The sequence below is a fragment of the Mandrillus leucophaeus genome, unplaced genomic scaffold (assembly GCF_000951045.1).
Source record: "Mandrillus leucophaeus isolate KB7577 unplaced genomic scaffold, Mleu.le_1.0 Scaffold730, whole genome shotgun sequence".
NCBI lineage: Eukaryota > Metazoa > Chordata > Mammalia > Primates > Cercopithecidae > Mandrillus > Mandrillus leucophaeus.
Window position 1 is genome coordinate 203,747 of NW_012107920.1, and position 24,682 is coordinate 228,428.

Genomic DNA, 24,682 nt, shown 5'->3' on the forward strand with positions numbered 1-24,682 from the left:
AAAAAAAAAAAAAGAAAGAAACTCACTCAAAACCGCACAACTACATGGAAACTGAGCAACCTGCTCCTGAATGACTACTAGGTAAATAATAAAATTAAGACAGAAATAAATAAGTTATTTGAAACCAATGAGAACAAAGTCACAACATACCAGAATCTCTGGGACACAGCTAAAGCAGTGTTTAGAGGGAAATTTATAACACTAAAATGCCCACAGGAGAAAGTGGGAAAAATCTAAAATCAACACCCTAACATCACAATTAAAAGAACTACAGAAGTAAGAGCAAAGAAATTCAAAAGCTAGCAGAAGACAAGAAATAACTAAGATGAGGGCAGGACTGAAGGAGATAAAGACACAAAAACCCTTCAAAAAATCCGTGAGTCCAGGAGCTGGTGTTCCGAAAAGATTAACAAAATAGACCACTAGCCAGACAAAGAAGAAAAGAGAGAAGAATCAAATAAACACAATAAAAAATCATAAAGGGGAGATCACCACTGATCCCACAGAAATACAAACTACCATCAGAGAATACTATAAACAACTCTATGTGAACAAACTAGAAAACCTAGAAGAAATGGATAAATTTCTGGACACATACACCCTCCCAAGACTAAATCAGGAAGAAGTCGAATTTCTGAATAGATCGATAACAAGTTCTGAAATTGAGGTAGTAATTAATAGCCTACCAACCAAAAAAAGACCAAGACCAGACGAATTCACAGTCGAATTCTACCAGAAGTACAAAGAGGAGCTGGTACCATTCCTTCTGAAACTATTCCAAACAAGAGAAAAAGAGGGACTCCTCCCTAACTCATTTTATGAGGTCAGCATCATCCTGATACCAAAACCTGGCAGAGACAAAACAAAAAAAGAAAATTTTAGGCCAATACCTCTGATGAACATTGATGTAAAAATCCTCAATACAATACTGGCAAACCAAATCAAACAGCACATTAAAAAGCTTATCCACCACCATAAAGTCAGCTTCATCCCTAGGATGCAAGGCTGGTTCAACATATGCAAATCAATAAACATAATCCATCACATAAACAGAACCAATGACAAAAACCACAAGATTATCTCAATAGATGCAGAAAAGGCCTTCGATAAAATCCAACACCCCTTCATGCTAAAAAAAAAAAAAAAACTCAATAAACTAGGTAGTGATGGAACGTATATCAAAATAGTAAGAGCTATTTATGACAAACTCATAAGCAGTATCATACTGAATGGGCAAAAGCTGGAAGCATTCCCTTTGAAAACCAGCACAAGACAAGGATGCCCCCTCTCACCACTCGTATTCAATATCGTATTGGAAGTTCTGGCCAGGGCAATTAGGCAAGAGAAATAAATAAAGGATATTCAAATAGGAAGAGAAGAAGTCAAGTTGTCTCTGTTTGCAGATGACATGATTGTGTATTTAGAAACTTAGCCCAAACACTCCTTAAGCTAATAAACAACTTCAGCAAAGTCTCAGGATACAAAATTAATATGCAAAAATCACACGCATTCCTATACACCAATAACAGAGAACCAAATCATGACCAAACTCCCATTCGATACACTACTACAAAGAGAATAAAATACCTAGGAATGCAACTTACAAGGGATGTGAAGGACCTCTTCAAGGAGAACTACAAACCACTGCTCAAGGAAATAAGAGAAGACACAAACAAAAGAAGAAGAAACATTCCATGCTCATGGATAGGAAGAATAAATATCGTGAAAATGGCCATATTACCCTAATTAATTTACAGATTCAATGCTATTCCCATCAAGCTACAACTGACTTTCTTCATAGAATTAGAAAAAACTACCTTAAATTTCATATGGAACCAAAAATAGCTCATATAGCCAAGACAATCCAAAGCAAAAAGAACTAAGCTGGAGGCATCATGCTACCTGACTTCAATCTATACTACAAGGCTACAGTAATCAAAACAGCATGGTACTGGTATCAAACCAGATACATACACCAATGGAACAGAACAGAGGCCTCAGAAATAACACCACACATCTACAAGCATCTGATCTTTGACAAACCTGACAAAAACAACCAATGGGGAAAGGATTCCCTATTTAATATATTGTGTTGGGAAAAGTGGCTAGCCAGATGCAAAGAACTGAAACTGGACCCTTTCCCTACACCTTATACAAAAATCAGCTCAAGATGGATTAAGGATTTAAACGTAAGAACTAAAACCATAAAAACCCTACAAGAAAACCTAGGTAATACCATTCAAGACATAGGCATAGGTAAAGACTTCATGACTAAAACAACAAAAGCAATGGCAACAAAAGCCAAAATTGACAAATAAGATATAATTAAAGAGCTTCTGCACTGCAAAAGAAACTATCAGAGTGAACAGGCAATCTACAGAATCGGAGAAAATTTCTGCAATCTATCCATCTGACAAAGGGCTAATATCCACAATCTACAAGCAACTTAAACAAATTTACAAGAAAAAAAGCAAACAACCCCATCAAAAAGTAGGGGAAGGGTGTGGGCGAAGGATATGCCAACAGACACTTTCAAAAGAAGACATTTATGCAGCCACCAAAATATGAAAAAAAGCTCATCATCACTGGTCATTACAGAAATGCAAATCAAAACCACAATGAGATACCATCTCATGCCAGTTAGAAAGGCAATCATTAAAAAGTCAGGAAACAACAGATGCTGGAGAGGATGTGGAGAAATACGAACGCTTTACACTATTGGTGGGAGCGTAAGTTAGTTCAACCATTGTGGAAGACAGTGCAGTGATTCCTCAAGGATCTAGAACTAGAAATACCATTTGACCCAGCAATCCCATTACTGGGTATATACCCAAAGGATTATATGTCATGCTACTATAAAGACACATGCACACGTATGTTTACTGCAGCACTGCTCACGATAGTAAAGACTTGCAACCAATCCAAATGCCCATCAATGTTAAACTGGATAAAGACAATGTGGCACATACACACCATGGAATACTATGCAGCCATAAAAAAGAATGATTTCATGTCCTTTGCAGGGACATGGATGAAGCTGGAAACCATCATTCCCAGCAAACTAACACAGGAACAGAAAACCAAACACCACATGTTCTCACTCATAAGTGGGAGTTGAATAATGAGAACATATGGGCACAGGGAGAGGAACATCACACACCGGGGCCTGTGTGGGGGTGGGGGGCCAGGGGAGGAATAGCATTAGGAGAAATACCTAATGTAGATGATGCAGCTATTAGAACAGCAGTTATTATCTTATTTCAAGATATTCTGCTGTCACTCTTCAGGTAAATATATTTATTTTGGTAAGATAAAATGGTCAGTGAAAAAAGACAATTACAGAAGACAGTGAATGGTACAACTGCATAGAGTGATTAAAAGAATTTGAATAGCTATAAAATGTATACCCCAAAAAATCTCTGAAAGATATATACCTACAACTAAATTCTGGGAAGGACACACTAAGATGACAAAAGGGATTTTTCACTTCTTTATACATTTCTGTGTTGTCTGGATTTTCTAAAGTAAACATGCATTATTACCTCTATAAGCAACAAAAACAATAAAAACATTCCACTGAGGGAGAAAACAGCTTTCTATAATATGGACAATTACCTCCAATCATTCTGTTTGGATTACTTATCATTGTTGTTTTCAAAAATGTATGATGATTTTTCTTAAGAGAAAACAAACATATACTCCTCTCTTCTTCCATTCCTGTGTATTCCACATCCCAGCTGCCTTTCAAAGAGAAATAATAACTATTGTCTTTACATACCTGGTGGAGGAAACATCATTCTACGGTCCTGTTCCCATGGAGGTGACAGAGATCCAGTGTCAGAGGGGGCCCTATGAGGATCGGTTAGCCTATCACAGCTTGATTCTCCTCTTTCATTGGTAATCTGATGGTCCAGAGGATTCCCTGGGCCTCTTGAGCCTAATTAAAGAAAAAAACATACAAATCTGTTTCATCTTAAAAAGTCTTATATGCTTGTTTTACACATAAAATCAGTGGTTAAATCATAAGTTATAAATACGAAGTCTGAAAAATAAGGGTATAGAAAGTAAATTGCTATGATTCCTATGCCAGATGTAACAGGATAATTATAAAGTAATTATAAGAAATGATTAAAAAATATAAAATAAATAAAATATAAAATATTTAAAATAAATATAAAAATAAATGATTAAATAAAAATATAAATGATTTTGTTGCTTAAACTAGTATGTCATAGTCCAAATGAGCATGATTCCTTTAAAACAGTCATCTTAGCAGTTCGATATCTATTTTAGTAATTTTGCTACTATTTAAAGTATTTTTCAGAAAAACTCTTTTGGAAATGCACTCAGATTAACTTAAGAGCCATGTAAAAAACTGCATCTCAAAGTTAAAACATGACTCTCTACTTCTGTCCAAATTCACTGAATAGTGTTAGGAGTCAATGAGAAGATAAAAAAGATAAATACTTCTGCCCAAAAATGATTTTAAGTAGCCTGATTTAAACCATTATGTACAATAGATAAATTGGCACTAAATGGCTTTTAGTAATTTCTAAATATCAAATTCACATTCAAAAGGAGAATTCATAAGTTCTGAAGACAAGTCTAAAATAATAGTTTCAAAAACAACAGCACTGCTGAAATAATCACTTTAAATGAGCTAACATCCATTTTGGATAAGAAAATCTGGTATGTTTACATTTATAAAGGGTGGTAATTTTAAAGTTCCCTTCTTAATGACTACAGAAAAGATAGTACCTTAATTAAAAACCCACATTCAGGGCGGGGTGCAGTGGCTCACACCTGTAATCCCAGCACTTTGGGAGGCCAAGGAGGGTGAATCACATGAGATCAGAAATTCGAGCCCAGCCTGGCCAACGTGGTGAAATCCTGTCTCTACTAAAAGTACAAAAATTAGCCGGGCATGGTGGCAGGTGCTGTAATCCCAGCTATGAGGGAGGCTGAGGCAGGAGAATGGCTTGAACTCAGGAGGAGGAGGTTGCAGTGAGCCAAGATCGTGCCACTGCACTCCAGCCTGGGTGACAGAGTGAGAACCCATCTCAAAAAAACAAAAAACAAAACCCATATTCAGTTAAAATGGAAAAGACAAATAAAAAATTTTGGCCGGGGGTGGTGGTTCATGCCTGTAATCCCAGCACTTTGGGAGATGGAGGCGGGCGGATCACAAGGTCAGGAGATTGAGATCATCCTAGCTAACATGGTGAAACCCCATCTCTACAAAAAATACAAAAAATTAGCCGGGCATGGTGGCGGGCACCTGTAATCCCAGTTACTTGGGAGGTTGAGGCAGGAGAATGGCGTGAACCCGGGAGGCAGAGCTTGCAGTTAGCCAAGATCGCGCCACTGTACTCCAGTCTGGACGACAGAGCGAGACTCCGTCTCAAAAAATTAAAAAAAAAAAAAAAATTTAACATTCAATAAAATATATTAATACCTCATTTATGTGTCATTGAGGGGGAAAAGGGGGGGTCTTCTCAAAATTATATTGTCCAGGAAACAAAAGCTTATTATTCTCAAGGAATAGCTTAAAAAAAAATTTTTTTTGAGACGGGTTCTCACTCTGTTGCCTAGACTGGAGTGCAGTGGTGCGATTCTCAGCTCACTGCAACCTCCGCCTACTGAGCTCAAGCAATTCTCCCACCTCAGCCTTACAAGTAGCTGGGACAACAGGCATGCGCCACCACACTTTGCTAATTGTTGTATTTTTTGCGGATACAGGGTTTTGCCGTGTTGCCCAGGCTGGTCTCGAACTCCTGGGCTCAAACAATCCCATCACCTTGACCTCCCAAAATACTAGGATTATAGGTGTAAGCCACTGCACCCAGCGGACAATTTTTTTTCAATAGAAGCCTAACTAAAATAGCCAGGTGCAACGGCTCATGCCTGTAATCCTAGCACACTGGGAGGCTGAAGTGGGTGGATCACCTGAGGTGAGGAGTTCGAAACCAGCCTGGCCAACATGGTGAAACCCCATCTCTACTGAAAATACAGAAATTAGCTGGGTATAGTGGCACATGCTTGTAATCCCAGTTATTCACAAAGCTGAGGAACAAGAATCACTTGAACCTGAGAGAAAGGGGTTGCAGTGAACCAAGATCGTGCCACTGTACTCCAGCCTGGGCAACACAGTGAGACTCTATCTCAAGAAAATAAAAAATAAAAAAAGAAGTCTAACAAAAATGCGTACTCTATTTCAGTACCTCCTTTAAGAGAACAAACCAAAATTAATTTTAACTTTTCTTGGTAACTAGTACAAATCAGCATAAGCATTCAAGTTTAATATATAGTAATCTTTAAAACAAATTTTCCATCTACTCCCTTTAATAGAATCAGATCAACTGGCTTTTACATCAGGAGGTAAACTATCATTTTGCCTTATGAGTATACGTTCTATCAAATTCCCCAAATCTTTCCTTCTCGCTTCTTCATCCTAATAATTAGCTCATTAGAAGAAGAAGGCTGGGAAAGCAGAAAATGCGCAAGCTGTCAGTTAGGCTGAGTTCATCTGGAATGAAGCACAGAGATTTAAAGGAGACATTCAAAGGCTTTCCCTCCTGATTGCTTACTTCCAGAAGACCAAAGTTACAGACCAACTGATTACCCAGTGAAAATTACAAACCTAAAAATGCTAATGGTTAAAGTTTTCTATTCAAACCAAGTTACACACAATTTACTCTAAGAAGAAATTGTTTTACTCGTACTCAATATTATTCAAATATACCACTCATCCAAACTTCAAATTAAAAAGATAATAAAAGTAAGGAAAACAACAGGTACTCTCCATCCTCCTTTGGTGGATCATAGAAAGTTTTAGTTCAAATCAACTCTGTAAGACCCAATGACAACTTACCTAGAACTTCTGTAGCTTTTTAAACAAATAGTAAAACACCCTTGCAGATAATCTAAACACACTGTATGTTTAAATTAAATAGGAGAGGAAAGAGGAGAAATCAAATGTAAATTTTAATCATTCCATATATTCAACTGACTACAAGCAATCCTTGACTTATGTAATTCAATTTCCAGTGATTCATATTTGCAGTCTAGCCAATTATACCCTTATTTCTAGGGCACTGTTTTTTCAGACTGCTAGCTCTTACTCATTTGTGATGTGTGAAGTTTAAAAAATAATGCTAATTAAGATTAAATTAATGAAATGGGATAAAACTGAATAGAAAGCATCAAAACTATAATGGTAAGTACTATTTCATGTAGCTGGTTTCAATTACATTTCGATCATATTTATGTTGGTGTACAATATGACATGATATAAAATACATTTCTTAATGTAAGTCAAGGTAAAAAATGGAGAGGTGGGAGTGGACTTCGATAACTAAGTCCTAAGCTTGCAGCAGACATGTCAATCTCAAAATCAGTCCCTTTCCTGAAGTGCTCAATGCAAAGCCTCCCTAAGGCGCTAAGTATCAGTCTATAGGGCAGTCCCTTTCCCTAGGAGCTTCCAGTTCAAAATCAACACAAGCAAAGGCTCTGTAGGGACCCCAGGCTGTGGCCCAATCTACCGGGGGGACTGGGAGGTGGACAGGAACAGTTCTAAGTGAAGCACAATGAGGGTGGAGAAAGAGGATACAAACAGGATACGGGCAAAGGGAGAATATCTCATGAACATAGAGTAGAAAGTTGATTTTCTCATATTCTTTGAAGGCAATTCCAAAGGAAGAGTTCCAAAAATATTTGGAATAATGGCAGCTTCAACTAACAAGTACACAGACTTCCTGAGATACTATTTAGATGAGCAATATCCATCTGAGTATACGAATTTTGATTTGTTGTATTTAATTTGGTGTTTTTGTTTAGATTCATTAATTTATCTTCTTATCTCAAATTCAATCTGGTAAAATCACTGATACAAAGGGTGGGAATGTTTCACTGGTGAAGAATGCCATTAACTCTTATAAAACACATACTTGGAGCTGAAAATGTAAGACTTCTGATTTTGAAATAAATAGGGCTCTATATCTTTGAATTTCGACACAAATTAAGGGAAAACTTTAAAGCAACTTGACGAAGAAAGTATGGTGAGAGATCAAAAAAGGAAAACTCCAGGTACACAGGAGTTTTCAAAGGTAATAGGGCCTTTTGTAACACCAGGGTGATGCTGATGAGATAAATGTAGAATAGCTAATGATTAGGCCTGAGGTACCTACAGAAATTCTCAACAACATACAAGTGGGTGACAGCAGACAATTGTGACTTGGTTTCCCAACGTTTTTTTTTTTTTTCTCTTTTTGAGATGGAGTCTCGCTTTGTTGCCAGGCTGGAGTGCAGTGGTACTATCTTGACTCACTACAACCTCCGCCTTCTCGGTTCAAGCAATTCTCCTGCTTCTGCCTCGTGAGTAGCTGGGACTATAGGCGCCCACCACCACACCCAGCTTATTTCTGTATTTTTAGTAGAAACAGGGTTTCACCATGTTGGCCAGGATGGTCTTGATCTCTTGACCTCATGATCTGTCCCCTTCGGCTCCCAAAATACTGGGATTACAGGCATGAGCCACCATGCCCGGCCCCCAGTGTATTAACAAATGATGTAGACCACAGTAAAGGTTCCCAACAAAATTCTAATGTTTCATCAAAACACAATTTTATGGTGATTCACACCTGTAATCCCAGCACTTTGGGAGGCTGAGGCGGGTGGATCACCTAAGGTCAGGAGTTCGAGACCAGCCTGGCCAGCCAACATGGCAAAACCCGTTTCTACTAAAAATACAAAAAAAATTAGCCAGGAATGGTGGCATGTGTCTGTAATCCCAGCTACTTAGGAGGCTGAGGCAGAAGAATCGTTTGAACCTGGGAGGCGGAGGTTGCAGTGAGCCGAGATCGCGCCACTGCACTCCAGCCTGAGCAACAAGAGCGAAAACTCTCAAAAAAAAAAAAAATTACATATATATACACACACATATATAATTTTATGCTAGGTTATACTGTTATTTTATTTCATGTGGTCTTATAAAATTTTATATTACATCATGTAATACATAGTTTTTAAGAAGTCAAAAATATGGTTTAAAAAGATACATATCAAGTCCTTGATCAAAATGTTATCTAATATAGCACTGTTTCTAAGAGAAAAATACATCAAAATTAGATATCATAGAGATCCTTTTCCAAATAAAAGTTATTTACAATAAGTGCAAGGAATGCCTGTATTTTCCAAATGTTTATTTTACAGATCATTTTTAAGGTAAGTTGAAATGAAAATATAAAGTAAGGAAGAAATCTAGAGTAATAAAGATGTTTAAACAATATACCTCTTCCTCCTCCCCCTGGAAGCAAAGGTGAGAGTCTGAGTGGACCCTCCAACAAAGTTGGAGGAGAGAGAAAAGCTCTCGTTTCAGATGAAGGCCGACCCAATGGTGAGGGACCATATGGGGAATGCTCTGGAATAATTAAAACAGCATATTTAAATTCATAGTTTCACTTAGCTACACTACAGAGTTAGAATCCCATTTCAACAATTACCATCAGGTCATCCTATTGCCAATTTAAGTTTAATCTATGTCCTGAATGTATCCTTTGATTTTGCTAATATAGCACAGAATTAAATACAGACCCTGGTGTTTTCAATATTTGTCTACCAGACACTTTAACCAATAAAAACATCAACTCATTGGGAATAAATACACTTAAATAATCATTTATATTAAGAAGGGATATTGGAGATATATTTTAGAGTTACAGGAGCATAAAGTTAGATCTTTTGGGGGTTGTTTTTACTGGCAGTATGCATCCGGACATTTCAGCTAGTGAGACTTGCAACACAGAAGTACTCAGTTTAAATCAGGGCCAGGTAGGCTGTATTGAGCCACAAATTGTTTAAATAATGCTCAGATTATGAAGAGGAGAAAAATGCATAAAATACTTTGAAACAAGATTACAATTTACTTTTGATTCATTACCAGTAAGTCAGTTTACAAATACTAATTATCAAATAAATCACTTTATCTATATTCTATACAGCCAAGACACCTACCACTTTACAAACTTCACCACTCTCAAATAATGGTTTTGTTTCCAAAGTCAAAAATCAAAAACAAAATACAAACAAAAACCACCAAAATAACATTTTTAAAACATGTTAAATGTAAAACATGAGTGTAGCTGGTATCATATTCAAACCAGCTACAAGAAAAGATCAAAGCATTATTTACCCTCCTTGAAACTTTTGTGTTGGATTCAGACAAAAAAAAAAATCCTTCTGTGTACTTCACCCCAATCCAAACTTTACTACCTGAAATTCATAATAATCTAATATTTTTTAAATGTAGAAATAGACTTTTATTTTAATGAAATTTTACTCTCAAAAGTTATTTTTATAACTTTCCAAGGTTATTAAAATGGAATTCTACCTATATATATATATATATTTATTTTTCACTACCTTAGAAGCTTCATTCCAATTCAACCAAATTATTATGAAAAAATTTAAACTGTTTGCGATAGTTTGAGATCATTGCAGACCCTAACTCAACAATGGACAGAAATATTAAATATATCTTACAAAAAAAATTGGTCCTCCCTTGAAGGTAATTAAAGCAATCAAAACTCAGATTGAGTTTTTCCCACATTTTAAATTAATACTTTTAAATAATTAAAAACTATTTTTTAATTATCAAACAAGCAAATTCCAAGTATAGTTAATATATAAACAGTCACAATGCTATTCCAACTAAGCACTCCTTATTCATTCAATCTCCTAGAAAATTGTTAATGAGTACCTTACTATGTGCCAAGCACCTGGCTTTTCAAGCTCAAGGCACTAAATATATATCATCTCACAAAATCCCACTGAGAAATAAAAGCAACAATAATTTTCATTATTGCACAGGAAACAAAACCTAGAAACTTGTGAGTCTATGAGAAAGCTCAGACTAGAACCTTGGTTCTAAAATCTAAAATATTTATATAAATAACAGTGTTAACTTACACTAATAGAAACTATATGTGCAATATATATATATATATATATAAATATATATATTTTAAATGAGGGGTAAAAAAAAAAGACTACCTCTGCCAAATGCTGTATTTGGAACATCAAGTGCATAAGGATCTTTTTCTAAAAGTTCAAATTTAAACTCTGTTTCAGTTAATCTGCAAATAAAGAACAAACATCTCTAAGTTACTCATCCAAGAGAAGCACCACAAGAAAAAAAATGCCTCTACCAAGTACAAACTACTCTTCACTATCTTAATATCTACACAGAACAAACAGATCCTCTAAAATTTATTATTCTGACCAAAACACTTTTATCTCCCACTGCTTATTAACTAGGGTAACCAGTTTCTTGCTGCCCTAGGGATAGTGATGTTTTGTGGAGCCTTACAATTGTTTTATTTCTTCTTCAAAACTAGACTACCATGAGTACCATATCACAGAATCCAAATCTTTGAAATGCAAGAGTCCTCCAAGGTCAACCAGTTCAAGTCTATCACTTTACAACTAAGGAAACTAAGGCTAGGAGTTTAAATGATTTATTCACAATGAAAGTGCCAGGATTAAGACATAGAGTTCCTGGCTTTGAGTCATGTATGCTTTCCATTGTAATGTGACACTCATGATTCCAGTTATAATACTGGAAATTCCAATAATTTGTCCTACTATCTTACTCATAAACGTTTTATCCTACAAATGTGACATTTTAAAAGAATCTTGTTTCTAGTTCTTAATCATGAGATATAAAACATTTAATAATTTGATTTTAATTTCTGAGACTAGAAAAGACAAGCAAGAGGACTAAAAACTAATATTGGATAATGTTAACAGTATATTGTGACAAGAAATTATAACATTCTAGGAAGACTGTTATAATCTTCATAGAAAAGCACTTACTCTTCCCTGCTATTCTATATTGTAGACTTTTATTCTACGTTTCATCTTATTATTGAAAAACAATGTCAGCCAATACTACAAAACCAGGAAATGAGAGAAATTAGTGAATATTATCCTATCTATTTATCCATTAAAAGAGGCTGAAATTCTCGGCATTACTACGTCAGAGAGATTCATCCTTTCGCTTTCCATCCATTTTTACCCCCATCCATCTACACTGGTTTAAAAAAAAATTTTAGCTATAATAGCAGAAGGATCTGTTAACAGCTTCCTCCAAGTGCCACTTCAGCGACCTGGGACAAGTACTTCAACAAACAAAAAAAAATAGACATTCCTAGTAAAACTAATAGATATCTCACGAGATATGCTGGATTCACTGTAAGTTTTCTTACTTAACCTTATAAAAGTATTACCTAATTAATGAAATAACAGTAAGAATAATAACTAATTTTAAATGTTCCCACTAACATACTTACTTTTGTCTGTTGTGAGCATTTTCTTTCCTTAAATCATTGAGGTTTCTTTCAGCATTCCGAGCTGCCAACTTCAAGAAAATAACAAATTTTAAAAATACATTTATATAAACTTAAAACATAAGCATAAACATGTCAATATAAACACTCATTAAATTTTTTAAAAATATATATATATATCACAACAATGGTATACAAATCATAATCACTTAAGTAAGAAAAAGTGTAAGACTTGGACTCTTAAAGATCAGAATTTCTGTATCTACTCTTTACCCTCTAGTCATATGATCTTAGGCTGTTTCCTCATCTATAAATCTGGATTATAATACCTACTTTACAGAGTTACTGAGTAGATTGAACAAGTAATGTATGTAAAAGGCCTTTAAGTACAGTGCCTAGAACATAAGAGATTTTAATAAACATCCTATCTTTTTACTATTGTAGTTGAGACTCTATTATCCCCCTACCCTCAAATCTCTAAAGTTGACAGTTTGAGCCATGTCCTTGTCCCCATCCATCCTGGGGTCACACATTCAGAGCCTCATGGACTCTAAACTCAGCCAGTCTGGGTTCTATCTGATTGGGTGATAAGTTCCTTGAAATGAACACTTTTTCCCTAAAAAACAGGTTAAACTCTGTTACCACATGACTTTTCAGAAACTAATATGAGCCTCTCCTTTTAACTGTCTTCTGCCCAGACGCCAGTCTGTTCCTACGGGTAGCTCAGCTCTGGAGCGTGTGACAAGCTACTGTTCAGTGTCACTTTCATTCCCTCTACCAATCCCAATTCAGCTAAAAACACACCTTGTCTGTGGAGCTTCTCCCAGGTGACCTTCCTGATACATAATTCTTTAGCCTGTGTGGTTCCTTGGGTTTTCCTGCCTGTCCTGTGCTCTAGAACCCGTGAGGACAGATATATCCTAGGTTGTCATCTGGCTGTCCCGGATCTGTACATCCAGCTGCTTAACTGTCTCTTTGTAGCCTCTACCCATGTCGTCTGAGATAACCTTTACCTTAGGAGACTTTACTAAATATGCAGGGGTGAGGAAGGGATGTGGAATTGTTGCCTCTGGGTCTCAGCATATTCCCTTCTTGGCCATTGTTGTTTGTGGTTTTTATTCTAATCTCTACAAGTCAGTGTCCCTCTAAGATCTGTAAGATGTTCCTGCTGCCCTTCCAGAAACAGCCTTCTTACCAACTTACCCTGGGACTGTGTGTGGACCTCTCCATCTTCAAAGAGTAATCTACATCTAAGTATTTTACAAGTGGTGAGGAGTGGTTAACTAAATTCATCTCCAAGCCCAGCTTAATTTAGTAACAAATTTTCATTTGAACCCACAATACCAAAGCATACAGAATCTTACAACTGAGGAGGACCTAATCTCTCACCCTACCTAATAGGTGAGATACCTCTCAACATACCTAATCTCTCACCCTAGATGGGAATCTCCACTTCAACATGTCTAAGAAACATCTACCAAGTTTCACTATAACAATAACAACAGTTAACATTCACTGAATGTATACTGTGTGTCAGGCATTTGGCAATAACCTTACATGAATTTAATCATCCCGATAACCCTATGAAATAGGTACTACTGATATCTCTATCTTACAGATAAGAAAACTGATGATAGGTGATGGAGCCAGGACACCAGCCAAGACAGCCTAATTCCAGACTCCATGTATTCACCCACTGTGCAAACTGCCTACTGTTGAAGACTCCTAATGCCAAGTACTCCAAAGGCCAGCTATTACAACAGTCCTATATGTTAGAGTGTCTTTCTTATAATTAGTCAAAATCTGCACCCTTATCACTTCCCCACACAGTCAGTTCCTCTGGAGCACAGATACACTATTTCTCATAATGACCCTTTTCTTAATGTGTACCCAGTAATTCAACACTGAGAATCAGGTAACAGAACTTTATGAATTTTAGAACTAGACGGGGCTTTGAAGATCACTTAATCTAATCCCATTGTTACACAAACGAGGAAATAGGCCCAAAGAATTTTAAGTAGCTTGTCCACAACTAATCAGTGGCAATTTAGTGCCCTGAAACAATCAATCCATGATTATATCACCTTCCCTATGGAGCATAAACTCCTTTCAAAGAAGCAATGTGATAAAAGCAAAGAAGGAAAAATCAAATTTTTTGAATAACTGTGTTGGAACAAACTGTTTAGTTCACAAGGAACATAATTTCACTACTTGTAAAATTAAAAGAAACTGATTTTTTAGAATACTATATTTTCATCTAATTTAAGTAAGCAACATATCTTCTGAAAAAAAATACAATTTGACAAAAGAGACTTAAGGAAATTTAAAACTTACCCAATTATCATGTGCTTTTTTCTCATGGGAAATAATCTGGAAAAGAAAGTAATTAAAATGCCACTAACAATTATTTTTCTTAAGTAAAAGACATTCATATCTACCACTATGATGTAGCACACAACTCAAAAATATCCCAAGCATCTCTGAAGAGTAGGCAACATTTTCAAAGCAAATTTTCATGTATAATCTATTATATTTTAAAATAAAAACTGAATGTAAAGACAATTACATTTTTTGTCTAGTAAACTTTTACTTTATGCAATAATCAACAGGAATTGCCAGTTAACATATAACTAGCCTGACTGAGTATGAGACCCCACTGTTGATACACGTTTATGTGATGCACTCCACCTTCTCAAAGCAGCAGGAGATATGGCAATTTTATTTTTTTGAGATGGAGTCTCAGTCTGTCACCCAGGCTGGAGTGCAAGTGACGCAATCTCAGCTCACTGCAACCTCTGCCTCCAGGGTTCAAGCGATTCTCCCGCCTCTCCCTCCTAAGTAGCTGAGATTACAAGCATGTGTCAACATATCTGGCTGATTTTTGTTTTTGTTTTGTTTTTTTTTTTAGTAGAGACAGGGTTTTGCCATGTTAGCCAGGCTGGTCTCGAACTCCTGACCTCAAGTGATCCACCCACTTCAGCTTCCCAAAGTGCTGGGATTACAGGCATGAGCCACTGCACCCAGCCAATATGGCAATTTTAAATAAGATTTCTTATCCCAGAATCTTTGGCTCCTGGGAAGTGTCCCACCGCCACATGCAACACCTCAAAAGAGGTGTGCAACTGGTAATTATATTCCTGCATCAATTCAAACAAATCAGAATTGTTTTCAATTATACATATATATATACACACACACACATATATATACCTGCCCTTGATAAGAATGAATAGTTCTCTCCAATTCTTCTTCAAGATCTTTGGCTCGCTTTCTAAATGGAATGAATAATTATTCTACTATTAACATATAATATGAAATGACAGAACATACTCTCTACTAAAAAATATTTATTAGAAAACCTGGAATGCTCTATTTCATGTTAAAAAAAAAAAAAAACTCCAGAATTCCACATTAAGAAATAATCACCTCTGAGAGGTACTACAGTAAATTTTTTCCTAAAGTGATTTTAACATTGATTACAACATAATACTAGTACTTGAGTTTACCTAAACCAAAAGTCACGCAAATATTTATGTGGTATATTGTGTTGTTTTTATTTTTAAGAAGAATGATCCTAGAAGATTCATTCAGATGTTGGTAGTCATTTTTTTTTTAAACGGAGTGCCGCTCTTGTTGCCCAGGATGGAGTGCAGTGGCGCAATCTCAGCTCACTGCAACCTCCGCCTCCAGGGTTCAAGCGATTCTCCTGCCCCAGTCTCCTGAGTAGCTGGGATTACAGGTGCCTGCCACTACGACGGGCTAATTTTTTTGTAGTTTTAGTAGAGATGGGGTTTCATCATGTTGGCCAGGCTGGTCTCAGAACTCCTGACCTCAGGTGATCCACCCACCTCGGCCTCCCAAAGTGCGGGGATTACAGGCGTAAGCTACCGTGCCCAGCCAGATGTGGATAGTCTTAATAGAATTCTAGGAAATTAGCAATCGTTGTGAAGTAAAATTTTACTTGTTACTTTTATGAGACTAATAAGATAACTTATTTTGGATAAAACTCAAGCTTGCTGAGGCAAAATGAAGTATCACAACTATTCGGGATACTGCTGAATCTTGCCCCTTTTCTTCTGTATATTTTCTATTTCCTGGGATCTCGTAAATCAAACCAAGGTAAAATCTAGATTTGTAGTCTTAAATACTTCAGAATGCTCTGTGGCTCACTCTTCTTTTTGTGGCACACCTATTGATTCACTAATATTACATACATTCTTCTCCATTTGAACCAATGAGGAAAGACCTTAAAATTAAAATCTATTCATATTGGCACTAACATGAAATAGAATTGTCCATATTCAACTTTGAGAGATTTTAAAAATCTCACGGCCTGAAAGAAAAACATTTTTCCTTTTTATATTTTCTGTATAATTGCTGAGCAAGAAATCCGAATGAAAAGTGATGAGACAAAAATATATTTTTTTTGTCTGTACCACCTGTCAGATTTTAAAATGTTTTCTATTTTCATTTATCATTTTTTCTGGCATTAAGTTTTTTAGATACTCTTCCCATCCCAATAAAGAAACCGGGAAAACGTATTTAATACCTATAGGTCTCCAGCTCTTCAGTGGCATGGCTGATCTTTTCGTCTACTTTAGAAAGTTTCTCTTCTTTCTCTAACCGGTAATTTTCCTCTACTGTTAATTTCCTTAAAAACAAAAAATGTTTTAATTCTCTTAATACATGTCATAAGATAATCAATTCTTTTTCATTGTAGCAAAACTGGTGATTCCTATAAAATGATTTCTAAAATACCACTGAAAACATTACCTACAAGGAAAAAAAAAGTACCTGTATAAATATTCCTGGTGTGAAATTTAATATTAAAAACCGAAATTGTAAAGCATTGTGCCTAATACATAACTACTAACAGTTTCAAGAGTTTTCTATATAAATATATCTTAAAAACAGGATCACATATTTAATAAAAACTATTATGACTATCACTTATCAAGTCTTTCTGTATAAACAAGCATGACATTTGCTAGTAAGAAGTCACCAATTAATCAAATGTGTTTCATTAATTTTTATATTGGTTAGTGTTAGGCTTCCAGGTGAGTATACACACACACACACACACACACAAAATTATAATTACAATGAACCCAAAATAAAGAGTAGTAGTAGCAGTCCTATTTACTACATCTAGTTCTATTAATAATAACTTATTGAGCCATTAGTATGTGCCAAAAACTGTTCTTAGACTTTTGCATGTATTATTTAATTACCACAACAGCTCTACAAGAAGGGTGGTACTGTTATTCCCATCTTACAAAAACGAAAATGAAGCACAGAGAAATCATTAAACCAAGGCCTAGAGCTCATAAGCAGTGACTCTTTTATGCTGTAACACCCATGTTGTTTCATTTCACATACTGTCATTAATAACCTTGGTCACCCAAGAAACATTTATTGAATACCACAGGAAAACACATTTGGAGTCCTAAATGGGTAACTTCCCTCCATCATGAATTCTGAGAAGGAACAAGACAAATGACTGAAGAAGTCTTGCGGCATAGCAGTAAATGTTTTGTATTCTACACACTATATTACCTATCGCTTAGAAAGCATTCCCTAAAGTCAATCACATTCATGGACGTTGTAAAAAAAATAAGTCATCTCCTTAGGAAAAGCACGAAAGTGAGACGGGCATGGATATGGAAGAGAGATGTGCTTTTACAGACCGTGTAGACTGAAGATAGCTAGAAATTCTTTGACACCCCTCCTGATAAAAGGTGAGGTCTATATAACTTCCCATTGAATTTGGGTGGGCCTATTAATAATAGAAATTACACTGTGAAAGGAGACCTGATGATATGACTTAAAAATATCATATCTTGGCCAGGCGCAGTGACTCATGCCTATAGTCCCAGCATTCTCAGAAGTTGAGGCAGACAGATCATGAGGTCAGGAGTTTGAGACCAGCCCGGCTAACATGGTGCAATCCTGTCTCCACTAAAAATACAAAAATTAGCCGGGTGCGGTGGCGGGCGCCTGTAGTCCCAGCTACTCGGGAGGCTGAGGCAGGAGAATGGCATGAACCCGGGAGGCGGAGGTTGCAGTGAGCCAAGATCGCGCCACTGCACTCTAGCCTGGGGGTCACAGCGAGACTTCATCCCCAAAAAAAAAAAAACAAAAGTAACACATCAAGCTTGTAGGTCCTAACATTTCATTTGTTTCCACTATTAAATTTGGGAAAACAGTATATCAGTCACGAAAAACATCAGGCCAACATCTAGACTGAACTTAAATTATACTATATGCAGCAAAAATACAAATTTAACATTTCACTGGTACTATCAACTCAATATTCTACTCTGAAGAAGTACCAATGGCATAATTCATTGAATTTCAGTAGCAAGTAGTTTAACTTAAATATAAGAAGGAAATTTAAAATATTTTAGGAATTTAAAATAATTTCAAACTAATGAATGAAATCATGTGAACAACACACACAACTAGGATACTACTCAGTTTTCTATCCTTTAAAAATCTAAAGAAAATACCTTTTCTTTGAAATGTTAAACATTACTCATCAAAATTCTATAACCAACCATATACTTTTTTTATTCAAAAGATACACTCAAAAATATTTCTTTCACCTCAATCACTTATATCCAAGTTTTACTTTAATACCTTTCATTCTAACATAAAAAGAAGGGCCCACTCGTAGGTATACTGGCTGAAAAACCATGAGGTTATACTGTAATTCTTCCATCTTGTCAAGTTTATTCTCTTGCATACCCTGAGCAGTCCCAAATGGCCAAAGGTTCATAACAAATAACAACTTTTTAATTGTGAACTGAATCCAAATCATGACTGAAGTATAGAACTTGGCAGTGAATGAGCCAAGCACTACCCAGCATCCTGATCTCAAAGAAGCATTAGTACTCTCTACCAGTTTCCAAATATATAAAGTAGACTGTCATTATTTGTGCTAGTTATGTTCCACAAAGTCACTATAAATCGTAAATTAGCAAATACTAGATCACTGCTCCCAAGGGTAATACAGGGTTAGCTTCCTGCTATAGCCTCTGGTCACAAATATTTTATCAACCAACCAATATATAACCTTGTTTTTTGTGCGCTTCTGTTTAAAGATACCTTATTTAACATATATTGTTAATTTATTGACATTGAACTCACAGCCAAAAGCACTGTACTTCATGCCTAAACAAAGGTTATCTAACACATGTATTTTCTCTGTAACACACATCACAGCCCTCTTGTGCTTCAAAACACCACATAGCAGTTCAGCACTATGCTTAGGGGGCATTTAAAACAGCTTAATCACCAGCAAAAAGCATAAAAATGTAAAAAATGAGGTACTAAATATACTGTAAAAGGACACTTGTTTGCAGAATGAGAGATGAAACAAGAAAGCAGAGCATTGCCTTGTTTGACCTCAGCTGGGAACATGCACGTTGGGCAACTCCAATTTTTCATCATTCGGAATGTGTTCATGAATGGCTGCAAAAGCTCTGCATGTATTGATCTGATTTACAAATAAATTTTAGCAAGTAAGTGAATTCACAAATACAGATTCTATAAATAATGAAGAACAACTGTAATAACTTTCATTAAGAGCCTAAAGGAACCTGAAAGTCTGTTACATCTTATTACCCTTTACAATGAAAAACATATGTGCTATTTGAAAATCTAGAGTCTTCAGATATCTCAAGGGTCTTCAGTGTACTTAGGCATTTAGGCAACAGCATGCACACACACACTCTCCTTCACTCCAATATATAAAGGCACTGAACATATTTGTAAATATATTCAACAAACATGTACTGAACAGCTATCATGTGTCTCACGTGCTTTAGGCACTGGGAACACAGAAGTGAAGAAAATAATTCTCTCTCAGAGTTCATATTTAATGTAGGGAAGATAAAAGAAAGAAAAGCAATCAATCATCAGAGGACAATAAGAGCTATGAGGCAAAATAAGGGGATGAAGAAGAGCAGATATTATTTTAGTTAGAGTAGCCAGGGAAGGATTCTTTGAGGTAACATTTGAACCCAGGCCTAATAAAATGAAGAACTGAGCCATGCAAATATATAGGAAACATCATTCCAAGCAGAAGAAACAAGTGCAAAAGACCCTGAGGTCAATGTGCTAAAGAGCATCAAAAAGGCCAGTGTCGGATGGAGGGTACTAAGAGGAAAATGAACATGAATAAGCTAAAATTGAAGAGGTGGCCAAGGGTCCAATCCTGTACTGTCTTGTAGGCCAAGATATAAAAGCTGCAGGTTGAGTGTGATATAAAGGCACCCGGGGATTTTGAGCACAAGAGTGACCACACTCACAATTCACACTTTAAGGGTCATCCTGCATGCTGCAGAGAAAACAAAGTGCAGGAGAAAGGGTGGAAAGAAGGAGACTACTCATAAGGCTACTGTAATAAGCCAGATGTTAACTACTGATGACTAGACTAATATGGGAGATAGTAAAAAGTGATCAGATTCAGGCTATAAAAAAGCTGACAGGATTTAATGACAGAATAAATAGGAGATATAAAAGCAAGAAAGAAGTCAAAAATGGCTTGAGGAGCCACCCTATATAACTAAGTAAAGGACACTGCCATTTACTAAGACAAGGAACACTTGGGCAGAAGCAACTTGCACAGAACAGAGAAATCCGTTTTACATATATCAGAGATGGAATTAAATGGGCAGTTCGATCAAGAGTGTCCACTCAGAAATCCTGCCAGTATTAGGAAGTTTAAGGAAATAATTTGCTAACTACTTACTAGAAGCTAAAGAGGATTCGTTAACTAGCTTGGAAATTCCAATATCATTTACAATATTTTCTTTGTTGAAAACAAAAGTGTTTCCAGATTTATTGAAAAGTATTCCAGATCAAATACCTTTCTTAAAAATAAGTTGATGACATACAATCTAATCACAAATTGAGAACTCTCAGTAATTGCTACAGGTAACCATGTAACATGTATCCCTAAAGCTATTTTACTTGCTGTTCAATGGAGTTAACATAATTTTTATTACCTGTGGAGTTTCATTTCATTTTCTTGATATAATTCAGTCATTACTTTTAGTTTCTGTTGAAGCTTCTGATTCTCATTTTCAAAATGTGTGTTTTCTGACTGCAAAGATGCTTGTTCAGTCTGAAGACTTTTAATATGCTCTATATAAAAAGTTTAAGTCATAATCAAAGGAGTAAACATTTTGAGTTGCATACTAACATTTCAGAAACATAAAAATTACTAAAAATAATAAATTATTAATAAACTGAACTCTATCCAATAACAGAAAATCGATAAGGTATTTTGATTACCTGAATGCTTTTATTGTTATTAGTTGATTGACACATAAAAACTGTACATATTTATGTGGTACAGTGTGATATTTCAATACAAGTATTCAATGTGTAATAATCCTATCAGGGTAATTAGCATATCCATCACCTCTAACATTTGTCATTTGTTTATGTTATGAACATTCAAAATCCTCTCTTCTAGCTATTTAAAAATAACAATATGACAAAGTAGATCTAAGAAAAAGAAAAATAAATATAAAGTTAACTAGTCACCCTACAGTGCTATAGAACACTAGAAATCGTTCCACCTATCTAGTTATAATTTTGTATCTGCTAACTAACCTCTCCCTAATCCACTACCCTCTATATTTCCCAACCTCATATTACTATTACTATTCTACTCTCTACTTGTATAAGATCAACATTTTTAGCTCCCATATATGAGTGAGAACATGTGCCATTTCTCTTTCTGGTGTGGCTTATTTCACTTAAAATAGGCTCACTCATGTTGCCACAAAACAGGATCCCATTATTTTTTGATGACTGAATAGTGTTCCACTGAGTGTATTAATATTTTAATTAAGGAGCTATATAAATTGTTTTAATTTTGGCCGGGCACAGTGGCTCATGCCTGTAAATCTCAGCACTTTGGAAGGCCGAAGTGGGTGGCTCACTTGAGGCCAGGAGTTCAGTATCAGCCTGGCCAACATGGCAAAACCCTGTCTCTACTTAAAATACAAAAATTAGTCAGGTGTTGTGGGGCACGCCTGTAATCCCAGCTACTTGGGAGGCCGAGGAAGGAGAACTGCTTGAACCTGGGAGGCAGAGCTTACAGTGAGCCAAGATCACACCAATGCACTCCAGCCTGGGTGAAAAAGCGAGACCCTGTCTCAAAAAAAAAAAAAAAAAAAAAAAAAAAAAAAAAACTTCTAATTTTTATTATTATTTATAGGATTCCCAAAACCTTAAACATTCTAATTCTAGCATCTAATTTTCAATTTTGGAGCTAAATGTCACTAACTTTCTCAGGAAGGTCTTGGAGATAAGAGTTTTAAAGGGAGATATTGTAGTTCAACATTCCCTGTAAAACTATTTCCAGGTGATGAATAATGCCTGTTTTTATCTAGTAAAAACTTTATCTCTCAATAAATACTTAAATTCTACCTAGCCCTCCCTTTTAAGCTAAAATTTTGACATATAAGTCAAGCCAGAATTCTGGATCTTCTCATAACAAACGCTCAGACATACTCCTAGTTTAAAGCAGATCAAGACCAGAGAGAAAAATACCAACTTTAAGCTTTGTTTCAACTGCTAAACCATCTTTTAAAAAGTCTATAAAATAAAAATGAATAATTCTAAATAATTATGAATGCTTTATAATTTATGCACCAATTTTTTAAAAAAAAACCTCCTTTCTCTTCTAAAATAATTACCTCAACTCTGAGCTCCTCCAAAATTGAAGTACCAACTCTGAACATCTCTAATATTAAGGTACCAAGATAATAACCTCAACTCCTCTAAGATGAAGGAAGGTATCATCTCCCATAACATGTATATGAATCACCACCACAAATCTTAACAGACAAAACTCAATCTGCCTAAAGAGGAAAGTTTTGGAAATCGTATTAACAAGCATGAAAATTTTAGTAATTACAAGTAATGGTATTTAATTATTCTAAAACCCTCATGACATGGTTTGGCTTTGTGTCCCCATCCAAATTTCATGTTGAATTGTAATTCCCAATGTTAGAGGTGAGGCCTGACGGGAGGTGATTGGACCAAGGGGGTGGTTTCTAATGGTTTATCACCATCCTCCTAGTGCTGTCTCCCGCTAGGTGATAGAGTTCTCAAGAGATCTGGTTATTTTAAAGTGTGTAACACCTCCCCCTTCACTCTCTTCCTCCTGCTCCCACCATGTAAGACGTGCTAGCTTCCCCTTCGCCTTCCACCATGACTGTAAATTTCCTGACGCCTCCCCAGAAGCAGAAGCCTGTCAGCCTGCAAAACCATGAGCCAATTAAACCTCTTTTCCTTACAAATTACTCAGTTTCAGGTAGTTCTTTACAGCAATGTGAGAATGGACTAATATAACCCATTAAACATACAAACCAAAATAACAGTTTACATAAATCTTTAAATATTAAATGATTAAATGTATAGGAAATTGTATGTAACTATCTTTCCACAGAAATTTTTTAATCTACATCAGAAAAAAAAATTCATTGACCTAGGCTTTAAGCCATTGCCAAGAACAATCACATAAAGAAATTAACGTTGGGTATTATCTCTATTAAAATTCAATCATCTCTACTGTAAAACAAATAAGCAAACTACAACCCAATACTTAATTAATGTATTTATGTACTCCTTTTTTTTTTTTTGAGACAGAGTCTCACTCAGTCACCTAGGCTGAAGTGCAGTGGTGCGATCTTGGCTCACCCCAGGTTCAAGAGATTTTCATGCTTCAGCCTCCCAAGCAGCTGGGACTACAGGCATGTGCCACCACGCCCGACTAATTTTTGTATTTTAAGTAGAGACAGCGTTTCACCATGTTGGCCAAGCTGGTCTTGAACTCCCCAGCTCAAGTTATCTGCCCACGTTGGCCTCCCAAAGTGCTGGGTTTACAGGCGTGAGCCACCATGCCTGGCCATATTTTTGTACTTCTACTCTAGCTATTTTGTTTTGAATTGTGACTTAAAGACCACTGTAAATGATTACGAGAAAACGCAGAAACAGTTTAGAGGAAAATCTTCATGCTATGAATAAAAGATCAATTACAGAAATTTATCTTTCATGATCCATTAAAAAAAATTAGATTTGGAAGAAGAGTACAGGCAGACAAAGAGTCTCCAAATATTAATCTAAGAAAAAAAACAAAGATTTGCCAGGAAACTGTATTAAGGAGTGGGACAGCTGGTGAGCAAATTTCCTTGCTACTCTGGCACTTTGTACACACGTTTTTTTCAAATACCACTTCCTTGAAAGTAAGCTATCTTTTCCTTCTGTGGATCTCCCATGGCTTTTAGTACAATGCTTTACATATAGCAACATTCTCT

The 24,682-nt window shown here is 36.0% G+C and overlaps 1 protein-coding gene across 8 annotated transcripts in view; it reads right to left on the reverse strand.

The window, feature by feature from the left end:
- The window catches only part of CTAGE5 (CTAGE family, member 5), an 83,821-nt gene that overhangs the window by 20,258 nt on the left and 38,881 nt on the right, over positions 1 to 24,682 (reverse strand). For 5 of the 8 annotated variants that reach the window (XM_011965620.1, XM_011965622.1, XM_011965623.1 and 2 more), the window contains exons 13-20: positions 21,356 to 21,494; positions 16,894 to 16,995; positions 15,555 to 15,615; positions 14,679 to 14,714; positions 12,348 to 12,415; positions 11,050 to 11,132; positions 9,290 to 9,418; positions 3,779 to 3,937 (exon numbers count right to left, since the gene is read on the reverse strand). In XM_011965620.1, the coding sequence (XP_011821010.1) occupies positions 3,779 to 3,937; positions 9,290 to 9,418; positions 11,050 to 11,132; positions 12,348 to 12,415; positions 14,679 to 14,714; positions 15,555 to 15,615; positions 16,894 to 16,995; positions 21,356 to 21,494 (777 nt within the window). The remainder of the gene's footprint in view (positions 1 to 3,778; positions 3,938 to 9,289; positions 9,419 to 11,049; positions 11,133 to 12,347; positions 12,416 to 14,678; positions 14,715 to 15,554; positions 15,616 to 16,893; positions 16,996 to 21,355; positions 21,495 to 24,682) is intronic. The other 3 variants (XM_011965626.1, XM_011965627.1, XM_011965624.1) reach the window with 1 other exon arrangement.